Here is a 17,025-nt window from a genome sequence, read left to right on the forward strand (position 1 = left end):
ATTTTACCTCAAAATAGTTTTAAACCCAGTCCTCTAATCATGCTTATTCACCTTTCCTCATTTCAAGAAATTGTCTTATTTTGTATGAATCATCCATAGACTTCTGCAGAATCACATCATGCTAATACTCTTGCCTTCAAAATCTGTCCTACTCCTTTATTTAACAGTCCCCAGGATACAGCACAAACTACACTTACATAAAACCATGTAGATTCCTTTACTATTGTAATGACCACCTTGCATGCAATTTATCTCTCCAAGAGGACAATACACTCATTAAGAGGGGAGGCATGTTTTATTTACTGTAAATGTACTATAAATATCTCCACATGTGGGTTTATAGATACACACATCTACATCTACATATATGATTATCCCACATAAAGTGTTGAAGAGATGCCCACCCCAAACATTAATTAGAGCTTTTAAGCTTTGTTGGTGAGACTTCATCTCACAGGCTTTGGGCCTGTTATCAAGAGGGACCAGTCCCTGGAGGAGGACATCAAGCTTGGAAAAGCAGAGGATCATCATAGAAAAAGAGAAGACATGGATCAATACAGTGGCTGCAACAAGTGGCTCAAACCGAGCGAGCTTTGACTCTGCAGAAGGCACAGACCCAGGCCAGGTCTTGACTGGTTGCACAGAATGTCACTGTGAATTGGAACTGACTACATGGCACCTAAAAACTAACAGCAGAATGATTTTATCTTGCTGGTTTTACGTTGAACTTTCTCTAAAGGGTATTGGACCAAGGTTAGTATAGATACCCCAAGCGCTTAATATGGGGCACACCATAAACTTGTTACTGAATGAATGAATACATTCACACTGCTAGAGTAACGGACTGTGGTGAATCCGCACTTTGAGACACAATCACACGTGCAATTTGGAAGTAGTTCAAATTCAAAAGCACCCCTTTGAAGCATTTAGGTGTTTTAGAAAACACAAAGATGAGCAATTCATAGAGCAATTTACATATGCTAAACTATTATGGAATATACTCAATAGATCTTTATATCTCATGCTCTTCCAATCTTAACGGAGGCTTACCTTCAAGAGCACAAAAGACGCGTGGTATTTTTTATGCTATAATAGAACATCCTGAAGTGTGTAAACAAACTCAGACTTATTAGCATATTTTAAAATATTATAACAAGCTATCTTGGTAAGTTTTCAGGAATTTCATTTCAATATATATACACCTTGAAAAAATATATTTTTATCAAACCATTTTGAAATGGAAAATTTGAAAAGAAGATTACTTATTGCTTATAAATTTCAAGCATATAAAAATGCTAAAATACACGTTTTATTTTACTTTAGCTAAATTTTCAAAAGTTTCAAAAGACTTAATAAAATCTCATATAAAACTTATTTATTAAATTTTACTTAATGAAAAGGAAAAGACTACAATACTGCCAAAATGTAGTGATTTCGTTCTTTGCCTCCCTCAATCTTTGCACTCTCTTATCGTATCATTTAATGATCTTTCCGGTATGCTTAGCTCATTTAAATAGTGTGATGAACATTACTATAACTATTTGCAGATGCTTAGTATCTGGGGGAAAATAATACAGTTTAGCAAGATGTATTTTTGTCATCTTATTTAATTCTACTTTACCTAAAGGGCAAAGGAATTCGAGATAAAAATTATATTAGCAACAGTCTATTGAATTCATCAGAAATCCATATGCAAAATAATAGATTCACACAATCATCACTTCTAAGATCAATGTCCATTATTTAAATTTTAAATAATTGATTTTAATCAGATGTTGGTGGATCACCATCCATTCACAATAATGACTAATCATCTTCAAATAATTTCTTTTCTGCCTGAACACAGCAGTTTCGTTTAATACAAAATATAATGTATTTTAGCACGAGATGGGCTTCATATAAATCCCAGAAAGTCTTCACTGAAAACTGAAAGTTAATTTAAATCCTTGCTTTTATTATCTGTGCATCCGTGCTGCTGTTAGAAGCCACAGAGCGATTCCCACTCGCAGTGACCCGATACGGCAGAGGAGATCTGGTCATGCCCTCGGATGTGATCTCTACAGAAGCACATCACCACACCTGTCTTCCTGGGTGAGCAGCGGAGTAGTTTCGAACCAGTTGCCTTGGGTGGGCACCCAAATGCTTAAATGCCATGCAGCCAGGGGTCCTTTGTGCATTCTTAACTCTCCAGATTAAATGAGGCTCATTTTCAGAGTTTTAACAAACTACAATCAGGAAAATGAGTTGTATTTGACTTTCCCCAAATATCTGAGATTGCTAGTAATGAGATTTGTAACTGCTTAAAATGCGTGGCGTGTTTCCTGGCATTGAAACAAGTTCACTGCGATTCTGAGAAGTAACCATTTTCTAAGGCAAGTAGTTTACACAAAGGAATTAAAAAAATTATTTTCCCAGACAGATCATCATTTCAAGACTATGCCATACTTAGTCTTTTGGTATATCAATCACTTTTCTTGCTTTACTCGCGATATTATCTACTTGGAATATTATCATTAAATGTAGACCTAAGGCTGAGAAATGACGTGAACAAGTCGTCCCGAGGGGCCTGAGTTTCTTGGGTTTAGTACTGAAAGTCTCACATTCTAAGAAACCTCAGTTCTTTGCCAACTAGGATGATTGGCACCCCCGGAGAGGGAACCCACATTTGGAACATCTTTTGAGATGGTAAAGACTTACCTTCACATCATTGGTGTTCATTCTTGTTCCCTCCTTCCCCACAAAAATGTCATCGATGTCCACAAGGATGTACCTGTCCAAGGACAATGTCAGCCTCTGGCCTGACAAGAAGGAGATCGCATCTATGAAGATGAGCTTGTGCAGCCAGAAGTTCAAGTTGTTGCCGAAAAGGACTCTCTGAATCCCATCTTGAAGCCCCAGGTCATGTATGATAGTGGCAAAGAAAACACCTTTAGAGATGGGAGGAGAAAGATTTTCTGGGGTCTTTACTTTGGCAAATATTACTGGTTGGTAGGCTGAATGGTTGGTCTGGAAAACTGTCCAGTCAGTTCCAGGCAAATGAGCTTTCTCAAGCTTAGAAGATTTGGTTACCCGAAGCAGTGGAGAATGAGAGTTAATGCAACAATCCTTAACAGCAAGGTTCCCATATATGGAGAAAGGGAAACCTTTTAACTGAAAGTTAGGCGGGCTCTTCTCACTGGTTTTGTGGAATCCTATAACACCCACACCATATTCCATACAGTATTTATCTAAAAGACCTCTATTCCAAGAGTCCATATTTATATACTTCAAAATATTCTCGTAAATAATGAGAATATATTTCCCTTTAGCTTTGTCAATAAGTGCCGGAAGATCCCCCTTCCCAGGAGCAATTTCAATGTGATACTGGAATCTACTTGATTCTAGTATCATAATGATGTCTTGACCAAGGGGGGAGTATTGGCTCTCCACAAACACCAGGACGATGGGGTCTGTCCTCAAGGAATCAAAAGGCTTCGCCACCTTCACTTCCACTGGCCTGTACGGCAGGTGCTGGAGAGCCCCACAGTCCACTTGTGAAGCCATTTCAGAGAGTTCCGTGTCCTGCTTGTAGCCACTGTACAGGTAATACGCGGAGATGATAATGCTCACCATACAGAAGGTGGCAAGCAGAATAACCGTCCTTTGAAAATGTCTATGAAGCTTCATGATAAAACTCATGTTGTATATGCTTGTCTCAGACGGTTCCCAATCGAAGCACCATAAAAATGTAAAGGGGCAAAAGAAAGGTGGTATTTCCGCTACTTCCCAGTCTCCGTCAAGTCTTTATGTCACCATTGCAGCACATTTGGGTCACTTGACCAGGAGGCACGGAAAATGTAGCCTGAAAAATAGAACACATTTGTCGAACATTCGGTCTGCAGCATTGAAACGAGCAAATCATTATCCTATTGACTAGAAACAATGCGTTTATTATGTCAGGGGAATTAGGGTGTGATGAGTAATAAAACTGCCTTCTCTCTATATATATATATGTATACACACACACACACACACACACATATTTATATTTAAGTGTTTAGTCACTAATTGAAAAGCTGGATATTTGAATGCAAAGAAGGGCCCCAAAAGAAAGGGTGCCTGGCAATCGACTCCCAAACATCATAGGCATTGGACACCCTTTGGGGTGCAGATCGATTTTGAAACACGATGAGTGAGAATCAACTTGATGAAGAGTCACTTGGTTTGTTATATCTTTCTTGCAAATTTGGATTATGAAGTGGGGGTGAGGAGAGGAACAAGGAAAAATATTCAGTTGAACAAAATCCCCCTTCCCACCACAGGGGGAAAAAGCCTTAGTCTACTAAGGAATTTAATTTGATTCACCAAACTCCGTAGATAATACAGACCTAAGACTACAGCAACGTCACCTGAAGCATGTGACAGAGAAGTAGCCACTATGCAATGGACAGTCAAGCTATTTTTGTTTGGCTAAAACAGAGAAAAACCTAAATCGAAAAGAACGTAGAAGATATTTTAAAAATAGGATAACTTTAAAATGGGTCAAAGGGAGATCAAATGCTAAGGTATTAAATTTTAACCTAATTACATCTGCCATAATCCACTTCCCAATGCACTCTGCATGAGAGCAAAGCTAATCACATCCAAGACAGAATGTTCTTTTTTATTCCCCAGCAGTTTCATTGGCAAGTAATTTACCTATCACATAATTCAATAGTTCAATCATTCAATCATATCTAGGAGAATTGTACAATCACCCCCAAATTAATTTTCAAGCACACAACCCTCCCGCACGGTTAAATCGCCTCTAAGATGAGTTATGCAATCACAATCTGTTCTAGTGCTCCCGTCCCCTTCCTGACTTCATCATTTACTCCCCCACTCTCCTTCCCTATCATCAATTCCCCCCACCTATATCCCCTTATATCAGTTATTATCATTTTGCACCCACTCCTCCTGTGCTTCACAGCTGGGAGACCCAACAGAAAACGATAACAAACAAAAGTACGCTAAGGTGGTGAGGTTAAAAACATAACAGTATACAGACCGAAACACAAACAATGCATAAGAAGGAAAAGACCCCCAACAACATTCAAAAGCCAGGGAAGACATTTCTGTCATGGACCCAGTAAGAGATACTTGCACCCAGAACAAACTCAGGCATGTCTATAGTGGGGGTCAACTGGTCAAGTATTGAGTTCGATCCAGTACAATCAAGATTACAATGGAATGTTCTTGATGATCACTTAGTCTAATTCCATCAGCTTAGTTCAAAGATACTGAGGCTCAGGTAACATAATTAACAAAAGGCAACGATGGGATTTTGCAAACAGTAACTTGTTTAATGGTTTCTTGAAGATATGGCAAGGGAGTTTGGGGGGAAATGGGGAACTAATAACAATGAGTATAAAAATAAAGAAAATTCTAAAGTCGAGTGTGGTAATGATTATATAATTACTCTTGATATAAATGAGCTATTGAATTGTATTATGTATGGATTATGTGCCAATAAAACTTAAAAAGAAAGAATTGTTTCTAAAGTCTATGATATCCACCTAGGGAATAAGCAGGGAAGAATATTTTTTAATAATCTATGCTTATGTTTATGAATAATGTAATACACTTGCATATGGTATTATACCTTCTGATGATATTCCAACAAATAATATACTATTAAAGTCTGAAGTATAACTGCAGTTTATTTACAAGATAAATGTGTTATTTATCCTGTGATTTACATATTGTGACTTATTCGTTGAAATATTTAAGGGTTATGCATCACTCATTCAAGTATTCATTTATTGGGTAGCTTTCTATATAAAATGTACATGTTCAGCAGAGTAGATTTATTTAAAAGATTTTAAACTATAAAACAAAGACAGCAACCAGAACGGTGACTAAGAGTGTATAAGCTGTGGAGTGGAGACAAAGGTACCGGACCAGGGCAAGAGGAGAAAGAGCCCAAGTCAAGAAGGGAGACCATGTGATCTCCTGTCTCTGGAAGTGGAGGGGATTTGGACAGAGCTTTGGTGCAAGCCATTTGAAAAGACATGTGAGGTTGCTGAGGTGAGGACAAGAGTGAGACAGCAAAACCATTCATCCGGGCGTGGCCCAAATAAGGGAGCGATCTGAGTCAAGCACTGAAGTTCACGGCTCTGACAGCAAGCATGGAGGCATCGCACGCTCCTGGGCAGGGGAGTAACGTAATACGAGGGAGAAATTCTCGAGAAGATGAAGTCATCAGTAAGGTGGAGGATGTGGAAGCAGTGTTTTAGAGTGGAGCCTAGCAAATCAGCAATCACAAAAGACGCGTGAGAGCCCAAGTGAGGGAGAGTGCAGAGAAGGGGCAAGTCTAAAGGACACTGCGAAGAGAGGCTGAAAAGAAATAGTAGAGCTCTTCTCCTGGGAGAAGGGGAGACATCCTCCTCTGCCAGGTAAAGTGTCTTCATGAGACCTGACCTGCTCTAAAATTCAACTAATGTAAATACATACTATTACAAAATATATGCCATAGGTTTAACAGTTGCTGGGTGGCACAGAGGGTTAAGGAGTCAACTACCAGCAGAAAGGTTGGTAGTTCGAACTGGCCCAGAAGACAGGCCTGGCGACCTGCTTCTGAAAGGTCAGACAGTCTTGAAGGTCCTGTTGCATGTGCCGTGTCCCGCTGCACACACGGAGTTGCCACGAGTTGGAACTGCCTGGACAGCAGGGCGGCAGCAGCAGCAGCACCACGGAAGTGGCTCTCTCAAGCTGTGCACAATTTAAGAAAACACAAAGGACCCCGACAACTTTTTCCACTGAAACTGTAGTACCTCACCTGCAAATAACTAATTGTACTTTCAGGATGTTTCTAAATAATCTAACATGCTGGGATATCAACGCAGGTACAAGCTGCAGCGTCTTCCTAGTCCTGTGCTTTGGTTTTAGCCACGCAGTCTCTGTGACCGAATACCGAAGGTATTGCTGCCTTTGGCATTTCTGAGGGGAGCATTGCAGAGTTTGTCTCCACTGCCACAATCGAAAGGCACATCACTCAGACAGTTCCTATGCGTGATACGTCAGCGAAGGGAGATGGACTTGCTCTCACTATTTAGGGCAGATAGCAGGAAGCTATCAGAGCGACGTTCTCTGTTAACACGTTTAAAAATACTGAAGGTCATTTTCTTTTCCATAAAACTCTTCGGTTTTCCTACAGAAGCCTACAGAATTTCAAGGTATGTCCCTGAGGGCAGGGTTTGATCTAACATGTTTAAATGGAGACATTAAAATTGTCCTGAGAACAAAAATTCCTTACACAGAGGCATTTCTCACTTTGCTGGGGCCGGCTTCAGTCTTTGATTGTACCCACTGAGAGCTTGCTGTTCCTACTGCAACAGCTACTTCCACTTTCGGCTATGTGTCTTCTAGCGCTGGAAATCTCAGGGTAGGCTGCACTGTTGCTGTCACGCCTTCTTCTGCAGGAGCCGGCATAGAGCATCAAGCAAAGGTGCCACTTTCTCTAGTGTCCCCCATTGGTAAGGCATCACCAGAAAGGCAGATAAACCCAAACCCACAGCCACTCAGTAGATTCTGACTCATAGAGACCTTATGAAAGGATTTTGTAGACGGTAAAAGTTTATGGGAGCAGCCAGCCTCATTTTCTCCCGTGGTGGATTTGAACTGTGAACCTTGTGGGTACTAGCACCACACCTAGCCCACAGTATAGATGTGGAACATTATACTCCTCCACACAATTTCCCTGCAAAATCTTCTCTGATATTGCATTCTTGGTAAGACTCAGACGTTGCACGTGATCAGTTATCAAAAACGTCTTTTCTTTGTGCTTTTTGCTACAATTACAGTAAAGTATTCCTTGAAAATATGCCTTCCTTGTCTGACTATAAGCTCTATGAAGGTAGACATGGTGCCTATTTTGTCTACAATGTCTTCCTAGAACCAGATAGATGCTGAGGAAGCACTCAAAGGCTATTTCTAAATTAATGAATACGAATGGTACACTATGCCTGTCAATTAATTTAGAACTACTTATATTTTCATAAGTTATGCATGACTATTAATACAATCGCAATTATCTTTACACCCACTTCTCATCAACATAATCAGAGTCCAAAGACCAGGTTGTTATGTGAAAACTGGCATTACACATAAATGGAGGATCACCACGTAGGATCACAAAATGGAGACTTCTTCATTACATACCTGTCAAATAATCTCATTGTGTAACTGCCGCACCACTGGGAAACATGGCTCAGGGAAGCCAATATGTCACCTTGCCCATCAGTCAGCATTACTCTTACATCACACCTCAGCCGGCGTTCATTACAACCAGACCTAAGTCATTAATACATGAGATAACTGGATAATAGATTTTCTACTATTGTAAATGTAAGTGAAGAGTAGGTTCACATAGAGGATTTGATATCTCTATTCCATTAAACACTAAGAAAATAGAATTATAATATCCCAACATCGCCCCGGGGCAAACTGCTTATGCATCGGGCTGCTAGCACAAAGTCAGCAGTTCAAAACCACCTTGAGAGAAAGATAGGACTTTGTATTCCTGTTAATAGTTACAGTCTCAGAAACTCACAGGGACTAAGGATTGCTCGGAGTCAGCATTGACTAGATGCTACTGAGATCCTAACATCAGCTAGAGAAGGCGCTATGAGAAATAGTAAAGCTTCGCCTACCAAAAAATACCTATAATTGCTTCCAATCAGTCATTAGGCATCAGTGACACATCTGTTCTGGGCTTAATGCTGCACTAGATACTGAAGACATAATAAAAGTCAGAGGAAGAATGGCCAGTCTTGCCTCCAGAAGCCTGTGCTCTGGGGAAGTAACCTCAGGTGTAAAACCACAGTCAACATCATGTGACATCAGTATATCCGATGTCGTGGCTTTGCTGCACAGAATATATCTATGGCAGGTCTCAGAAGCAAGAGATTATTGAAATTTAGAGACACAAGTGGCGATTTCAAAGAAGACAATATGTGATGAGTGAGACTGGGATACAAGGATGCAGAGAGCATGTCATGATTACAGTATGTTTACTTGAGAATGAGACTCAATTAATCATAAGAAAACATGTGCTGGACTGGGAATGAAAATACTATTTGACAGAAAGAGGGCTGCTGGCCAATGGACGTCCTTGGATGCAGCTGTTAAGTGCAAGTGCATCAAATTGGGCACCGAGAGCACTCTGGGTATTTGAACAGAAGAGAGGATAATAAGAGCAGTGCTGGCAGGTTATTGGCTTCACAGTGACATCCAGAAAGGACAGCCCTAATACGGACAGCGAGAGTGCTGCCATTGCACAGAGAGAAAAACGAGGTATGTGAGGGTACCCATTGTATAGGGCCTTAGTGAGGATTTCAGGAAAGAATCCGTAGATGTTCTTAGAATCGTGTGTAGCACATAGAATGAACATGACATAAATGTGTCCAAACCCCAAACCAAATGCACTGGCATTCTAACTCAGAGCGACCTGGTTAGGACAGTCAAGAACTGTCTTTGTGAGTTTCTGAGACTGTAACTAGAGAGCCTCCTCTTTTTCCCTCAGATCAGCTGGTAGTTTCGACCTGCGGACCTTGTGGTGAGCAGCCCCTCTAGCCACAAAGCTATCAAGGCTTCTTAATAAATGTTAGCTACTCATATTACAAGGTGGCCTGATGGTACTGTTGGTATGAAATTACATTACCAACCACAAGGTTGGCAGTTCAAAACCACTAGCTACTCCATAGGAGAAAAACGAGATTGTTCCCACAAAGAGTTATAGTCGCGGAGATCTTATTTAGGGTCACATTGATTCGGAATCAATTTAATGGAAGTAGATAGGGGCATTGATATTCTTGCTAACTTAAATGTGTAAGTGATAGAAGACGTGAGAAAAATATCCTGAAGCTGGCATATAAAAATGCACAAAGGGCTCATAAAGAAACAAAAACTCCACTCAAGAGTGGTTACAAAAAAAAAAAAAAAGGTCCGTGCATGTGGCGTGCTTGGCAGCTAACCAAAAAGGGTAGAGGTTTGTGTTCACCCAGAGGCAATTTGGAAGAAAGGCCGGTTCCTTTACGTCTAGAAGCCAAGTATTATAAACTCATGGAGAACAATTTTACTATGAAACTCACGGGGTCAAATCGACAGCCACTCAGCAGTGTTCCAGGACCGTGGGCAGTGCTCCGGCGGGGGCGCCAGCGAGATCTCAACTCACAGGGGTCTCAGAGCAGAGGAGGAGGCTGCGCCAGAAGGTTGAGGAACCAGCAGCCCCAAGTCTGCAGACTGTTGGTCTGGTTTCTTTCATTTTCTAAACCAACCTCCATCCGAACCCGATCAATTCTCAATACTTGTTTGTCATCAGACCATTCTCTCTGAGTTAGGGTTTCAAACAGAACTATCAGCTTGATAGAATAATAACAATTAACATTTACGGTGCCCTTTCTAGATGCCATCCACTGTTTGGGTGCCCTAAATCATGTCACAAGCAACTCATCCCATTCAAAGTGGGATTTGTTCCCACTCTGATCCTGTTTGTCTTCCCACAACCAGCTAGTGGCTCATCCTCAGCTCCTCTTTCTCCCTCACCTCTGTGATCTGTATAAACCCCAAGTCACCTCATTTCAGGTGTTTGTTTTTAACTCCCCAGGCCCAATACAGTCCCCTTATCCAGGCAAGAGCACTTTAACCTGAAATACTGAAATAATGACTCTCATCACAAATGCTCTTGTCACACTTTTCTCAAGGCAGCTGTAATGTGTAAATCTGATTGTTTCTCCCCAGCGAAAACCTATCAGTGGCTGATCATTTCACTCACTGATTTAAATAGAAATGTCTATGCATGAGCCCCAAGAGCCTCTTGGGCACACCAGCCCGCTCCCCACCTCCCAGCCACAGCCACACAAAACTCTTTCGACTGATTATGTATGTTCCAGGCAAATGGATCCCCTTTCAGTTCCCCACGTGAGCAAGTACTTTCTGCCTCAGGGGCTTCTCAAATGCTTATCTTTCTGTCTAGACCTTTTTGCTCAACTTCTTCATCTGCTTCGTTTCCTCAATATGGCTCTGAGTCTAAATGGCCTGGTTTCAGAAGCACCTTCCCGACTCACCTGGTCTTCCTGTTACACACTCACTTCGCCCTCTTCTTTACTCTTCCAGTGTTTCACAGCTACATTAATTAAGTTTGTGATTTTCTTTGCCACAGTTCTTGCCAAATAGACTGGAAGCATCTTCTATATCCGCAGTCTCTAATTCACTGCCTGAAGTTAGAATAGCCTATTGACTACTGGTTGAATGAATGAATGAAAAAAAGGAGTGGGGGCGAGGTTCCAATAAAATCCACAAAGAACAGCTTGATCCACAAAGCGGAGGCTGTCATTATGTCAAACAGACATCCATAAATGGATACCTCCATCAGTCAGTGCACCTCCACCAGCGATGACAGTAATAACCACACTGTAGATGGCATGCCCCACTGGACCAGACGCTTAAACCAGGCACCTCTGAAATAGACCTTTCCTGGACACTGCTGTCCCCTGTGGATCTGTTTCAGCATTCAGTGCAGCTAGAGTCACTTCCAGGAGCCCTGGTAGCACGGTGTGTTACATGTTGGGCTGCTAATCTCAACGCTAGCCGTTCGAAACCACCAGCCAGTGCTAGTGAGGAAGATGAGCCTTCCTATTCTAGACTTACATCTCAGAAACGCCAAAGGGCAGTTTTACTCATTTCTATAGGACCGCTATGAATCAGAATCAACTGGATGGCAGTGACCCTGGTTTGGAGTTTGGAGTAACTGTAATGTCGGCAGTTCAAATCCACCAGAATGCACGAGAATGATGAGGCGGTCCATGCTTGCGTAGATTTACAGGCTTGGAAACCCCAAGTGGCAGTTCTTTTTTTTCCCCTAAAGGGCAGCTATGACTTAGAATCAACTTAATGGCAAGTTTGTTATTTTTATTTCCTCTCCTATTGTTGCTATTTAAAGACTTGGTTTACAGTGCATCTTTGGAAAAGATTTCAACGCGTACACATGAGCAGCTACCTAGTTATCCATCATGAATAAACAGGTGGAGGTGGTTACCCTAGAGTGCAGTCCACCTTGCGGCGATCCCCCGTGTGCAGAGATTTGCTCCAGAAAATTTTCAAGACTGGGACCTTTCAAAAGCAGATTGCCAGACCTGACTTGTGGGCATTTCAGTTAGGAGTCATGCGTTTAACCTTGCGTGGCACATCCTGAGCATAGAGGGAGCTTTGGGAATCACAAGCCATTCCAGGTCCAAGTGAGGAATCGCATTTACATAAGCATACATTCTGCAAATGACTGAAAGTCAAGCCAGGACAAGCACCTACTTGCGGGTGCAACTTACCTTTTCTGCCCACAAGCACCCACAATCATCTCAAGGCAAAGCTCAGTTTCTAAAGGCAACAGAACTATGTTGAAGTTGTCCGTGCAAGCGAGGGAGCAAAAAGAACGCCATCAGGAAGATGAAGATTAGTACCTGAAGAATTTCAGGTTCTAACCTAAATGAACACTATCTTTAAAATCTGGAAAGTATCCCTTTCCTTAAAAGTAACTATAGCTCACCGCATTAGAAAAGTGCACGTGGAGGCCTCAGATATATCGCATGAATTGGCTAAAGGCAATTGAGTACTATTAGAAATTGACAAAGAACATTCTTTTCTTAGGGAAAGAATGTATGAAATGGAGACGTGTTAATTGAACCCTGCTGTGCTAGGCAAGGAAGAAGCTGACTTTCATGGAGTACAACCAAGAATAATCCACTCTGTCTCCAGAAGTGGGATTGCTTAAACGATGGATGGGAACAAAGCTGCACTTAATGCATTAAATGTAAAATTACGTTCTACTGCAATGTTTCTTCCATCAGTATATTGAGAAATTACGAAGGAAAGAATACATTTTGTTCATCTCCCTCCGTGTGATGCTATTCAGCTAGTCACGAGGAGGAGGCAAAAAGATCCCTCTGTTGTTTGCTACTTACATGACTTGAGGTGGGGCGGGAGAGGGATGTCTGCTTACAGCCTCTGAAATCGATGTATATATTGACATGTGCCTAACAACGGAGCATTCTGATTACTGGATCACGGGATTGCAAATGCAGTTTTGAGGATATAATTGACCCTCTGTCATCCTCCTCCATCAGAATCTTGGGTACAAGAAAATGTCATCCCACTCATCGGTTGCATGGATCACGAAGTGGCAAGAAGCAAGATCAGCGTTTGGCTATGTTTTCAGGCAGGTTTCAGAAACTGGGAGACCAGAAGCAGTCAAATTGCAGAGAGGGGATGAAGCAATAAGAGCAGAGAGGGGCCATGAAAAAACATGACAGGGAGTCCTGATGAGGTTTGAGGTCTTGTTCCAATATCCTGTGGATGCATGAGTGAAGACATCAGTACAATCATTCCTCATTTCTCCTAGGCAGATTTAAGAACAAGTGATGGTCAAGCCAACTGGGGCAGCCAGGGAGGACAAACTAAAATGCATAGATTTTTTTTAATTTAGGAGAAACTAAAATGTATCTACTTCATTAAAAAGGGTGTCAGATTTAATTATCCTGCATACTGTTTTATGCCTGGCACAAAAGTAGGTGCTTAGTACATACAAGCACATCTTGACTGAATTAACATGCGATCATTTCTTACGTAGGCTTAGAAGAAGGAGAAATGGAGTGATACATGGATTGCCTCCTGAGGAAGAAATCATAAAATACTGCTATTTTTTAAAAACCTGCAGAGGGACAATATGCTACAGTGTTCGGCGAGAGGCATCGCAGTGAAAACTGACTCCAGCTCCACATGCCAGGGATGTGATCTTAGATAGGTGAGTAGCCCTCAGTGCCTCAGGTTCCTCGCGGTGAAAAGCGACATTTCCTCATCTGACAATAATGATTGTACCTACCTTAAGTAAGCATTGTGGGCTTATATGAAAATTAATATGTGAAAAGTGCTTGGAACAGTGTCTGCTAGAAGGCATGGTTGTGAACTGGTGTTTTAATAGCTTGTATCTCTAGTCCCCCCAAACCTAGACAACAGTATTTAGCAGTAAGTCATGATTTGTGCTGTTCTCCAATTCTTTTTCATGTGTACTCACCCTATCCCCCAGAGCCATTTGCACCGTGGACAACAGAGGACAGCGGGGAGGATCTCTGAGGTTTTCATAGATGAGGAAACCAGACCATCTAGGAACTTGTCCAAAGCCACATCCCTGGTGATGGTACAATCCCGAGGATTCAGATCAACCAGGTAAAAAAGATGCATATGCAAAATGGATATCCATCCCTGAGATGCTAAAAGCCTTAGGATAGGGCTTTGTGCTTGATATTTAGACTTTTGCTTGGGAATATGCAATCAAAAATTAGAACCTGCAGTATTTTGTAGGAGCTTTTGTGAGATGATTTATTACAGATATTGATTGTACTAAGGTCTTACTGGTTTTTTCCCCTAGTTATATAATTTGTATGAAATTGATTAAAAATGTTTGGTGTTAACATGAAAGGGATAAATCACTCATTGTGACATACGGGCCCCTGAGGATGTAAGGTCTATTAAGAACAAAGAAACAAATATAAAACTATTCGATTCTAAAGAAAACTTCAGTCATAAAACAATTTGGAACATTCTTCAGACTAATTATCTTTATAAAGCAGACTGCTATTTTTGCAGTCTCTAATCAGTGCAAGTATTCTGAGTTCAGGCCTGTTAGTCTGACTACTTAGCTCCAATAGTAAATGCCCCCCACCCATTGTCTAAACTGTTAAGCAATTAGAAATCCAAGCCATTTATCTAGAAGAGGATAGTTTATATCCTTAATTCCATTTCCCTGTTTTTAAAGTACCTACAATATATTGAAATACAACTTTCCTTGAACATATTTTTCACTTCCATAAATGCATATTTGAGTTTAAAGTTGGTCCTCATTACTAAAGAGCAGTTGAGGCCCAACCAAGCTCTAAAGAAGTCCTATGATCCGACTCCTGGACTGAAAAAAAACACACACAAAAACCAACTGTCACGTGATTGTGGCTTTAAAATTTTGAAACATCAAATCAACCATTGAATAATTTAGATTCTAGCCCCAAACAATGTTTTTTTCAGCAGAAAATGTAGTCCAGAAAAAAGAAGCTCAAAGACCTAGTTATTGGTTTGATTAGTTTTTTTCAATCAACATTTCAATTATACCCCAAATTCATGAATCTAAGAAAACATTTTACTGGACATAGTGGCATCTTTCATTAACCATTACTTGCTAGAGTCTGCAAAAAATGTTTTTATAAAGAGACAGCTGTCTTATAACTCAACAAAACTAAGCTATCATAAGTTTCTCCTGAAAAAATTAAAAAAAATAAAGTTTGATCTAAACATTTTACTAAAGTGAGAATCTTCCATTCAAAAGATTGTGAATTAAATAACTCCTAAGAGCTGTTTGAAATAAAAATTTACTTACACATGGAAACAGATTTCAAGAGCATAAAGAAAAACAATAAAAAATATCAGCGACAGTAGATACTGCTCAATGGAGGAAAAAAGACCAGCTTCTGAGAGGGCATGCCTCTTGATCTGTTCGAGACTATTTTTAAAGGGCTCTCTTTCAAATCTATTTTGAAATCTTCATCTCCAATAAAAATACTGATAGGGACCTATCCTGGAAGAAAAAGAAAAATTGCCTTCAGCTGTTGGAGAGTCCCCAAGTTATTCTGCTCTCTTGTGGTGAATGGCTTTGTTCAATAGTTGTGAACATGCTATTTTTGAAGGGTAACGAAAGGGTGGTTTTAAGATCAGTTTCTCTGTCTCAATATTTAAGGATTTGTATTTTAATTTTAATCTAATAACAATGTAGCTGTTTACACTGCTTCGGAGTGATTTTCCCCAAACCCGTTCAGAATTGATCTGTTGCAATATCCCAGTATGTTTATAAAGAAAGTAGCTATCATTTCAACTCAACATGAATTTGACATTTAAATGCCTTCCAGATATAAGAAGTAGTTGGAAGATGATCTGAATAAACCCCTTCGAAAATGTGATTTGGTTCTTCCAGAGTGGGTACAGTAAATGAGAGATACCTCTATTTTCTTTGAAAGTTCCTATAATTAATATGTAGGTTATTTCCAGTTACATGAATCGTATGAGTTGGATACATTTAAATAGTGCTGATAAAATGAATTGTGTCAAAATAGGGTCACTATTGGACAGATGAAATAAATACACAGCTATTGTTTCAATTTCTCATGTGCTTAACAAAATTCTAGCCCATTAGGGCAACAGAGGTGTAGTCTGCTTAACCAATCGACTGAAGAATAATTACAAGTTGCTCATGTAGATCTTAAACAACTCTAAGGGGTTGGTATCTCTTTATTGTTTCATAGTACGGAAGAGAAGCTTTGAAAATCACCACCGAGTGGAATGAGATTCTTTTGTTTCACTTTTCAAGAAACGTTCTATTTCCTACCCTGGAATTTTCAGACCGATGAACCTTAATAGAAAACAAAGCTGTTGTCTCTTATTAAAAAGCCCCCCTTCCATTTCAGAGAGAGACATCGAGGTAGCGCATTAAGTAAATAGATGCACTTACCTGGAATTAAAGTTCAGAGAGTAGGAAACGCTTGTGAAAGTTGCAATCGGAAAGAATCTGAACCGGTAATATCCGCTACCATCGACTCAGGCTTTGGGGCTTAACAAGTAGCAGCAGCACTGGCCCCAGCACCCTCACGTTATGTAATACCTTATTAATATTAGCCATCAGACTGCTACCAAGCCGGCGCGGCACTAGAGGGCAAGAGTGTCACATACAAGACCCGTCGCCCAGGGACTGGCTCTGGTACCACTCCGGAAAGACAGATGCTAAGTAAGCTGATAAATCACAAGCTGCCCGACCGCCACCGCGAACTTGTAAGGTGCCTGAGAAAATACCTTACATGCCAATGGTCGGACTCCCGAAGAGTTGGCAGGTGAATAAGGATCCACAAACCCACAGGCGCGGCATGCAAAACTTTCGGGGTTCTATTCGCACCACCGACCGTCACCCGGGGGGGGGGG

General features: G+C 40.8%; 1 protein-coding gene across 1 annotated transcript; it reads right to left on the minus strand.

The window, feature by feature from the left end:
• Positions 1 to 1,612: 1,612 nt before the first annotated feature.
• LOC123522359 (bifunctional heparan sulfate N-deacetylase/N-sulfotransferase 3-like) lies at positions 1,613 to 16,681 on the minus strand. Its single transcript, XM_045295844.1, has 3 exons — positions 16,562 to 16,681; positions 2,698 to 3,841; positions 1,613 to 1,621 (listed from the first exon to the last, which is right to left on the minus strand). The coding sequence occupies exons 2-3, from the start codon at positions 3,676 to 3,678 to the stop codon at positions 1,613 to 1,615; spliced, it is 990 nt and encodes a 329-aa protein (XP_045151779.1). The 5' UTR covers positions 3,679 to 3,841; positions 16,562 to 16,681.
• Between the last annotated feature and the right edge of the window lie 344 nt (positions 16,682 to 17,025).

Source organism: Echinops telfairi, unplaced genomic scaffold (genome assembly GCF_000313985.2).
Source record: "Echinops telfairi isolate 266 unplaced genomic scaffold, ASM31398v2 ScPeMD7_5927;HRSCAF=6808, whole genome shotgun sequence".
Taxonomy (NCBI): Eukaryota; Metazoa; Chordata; class Mammalia; order Afrosoricida; family Tenrecidae; genus Echinops; species Echinops telfairi.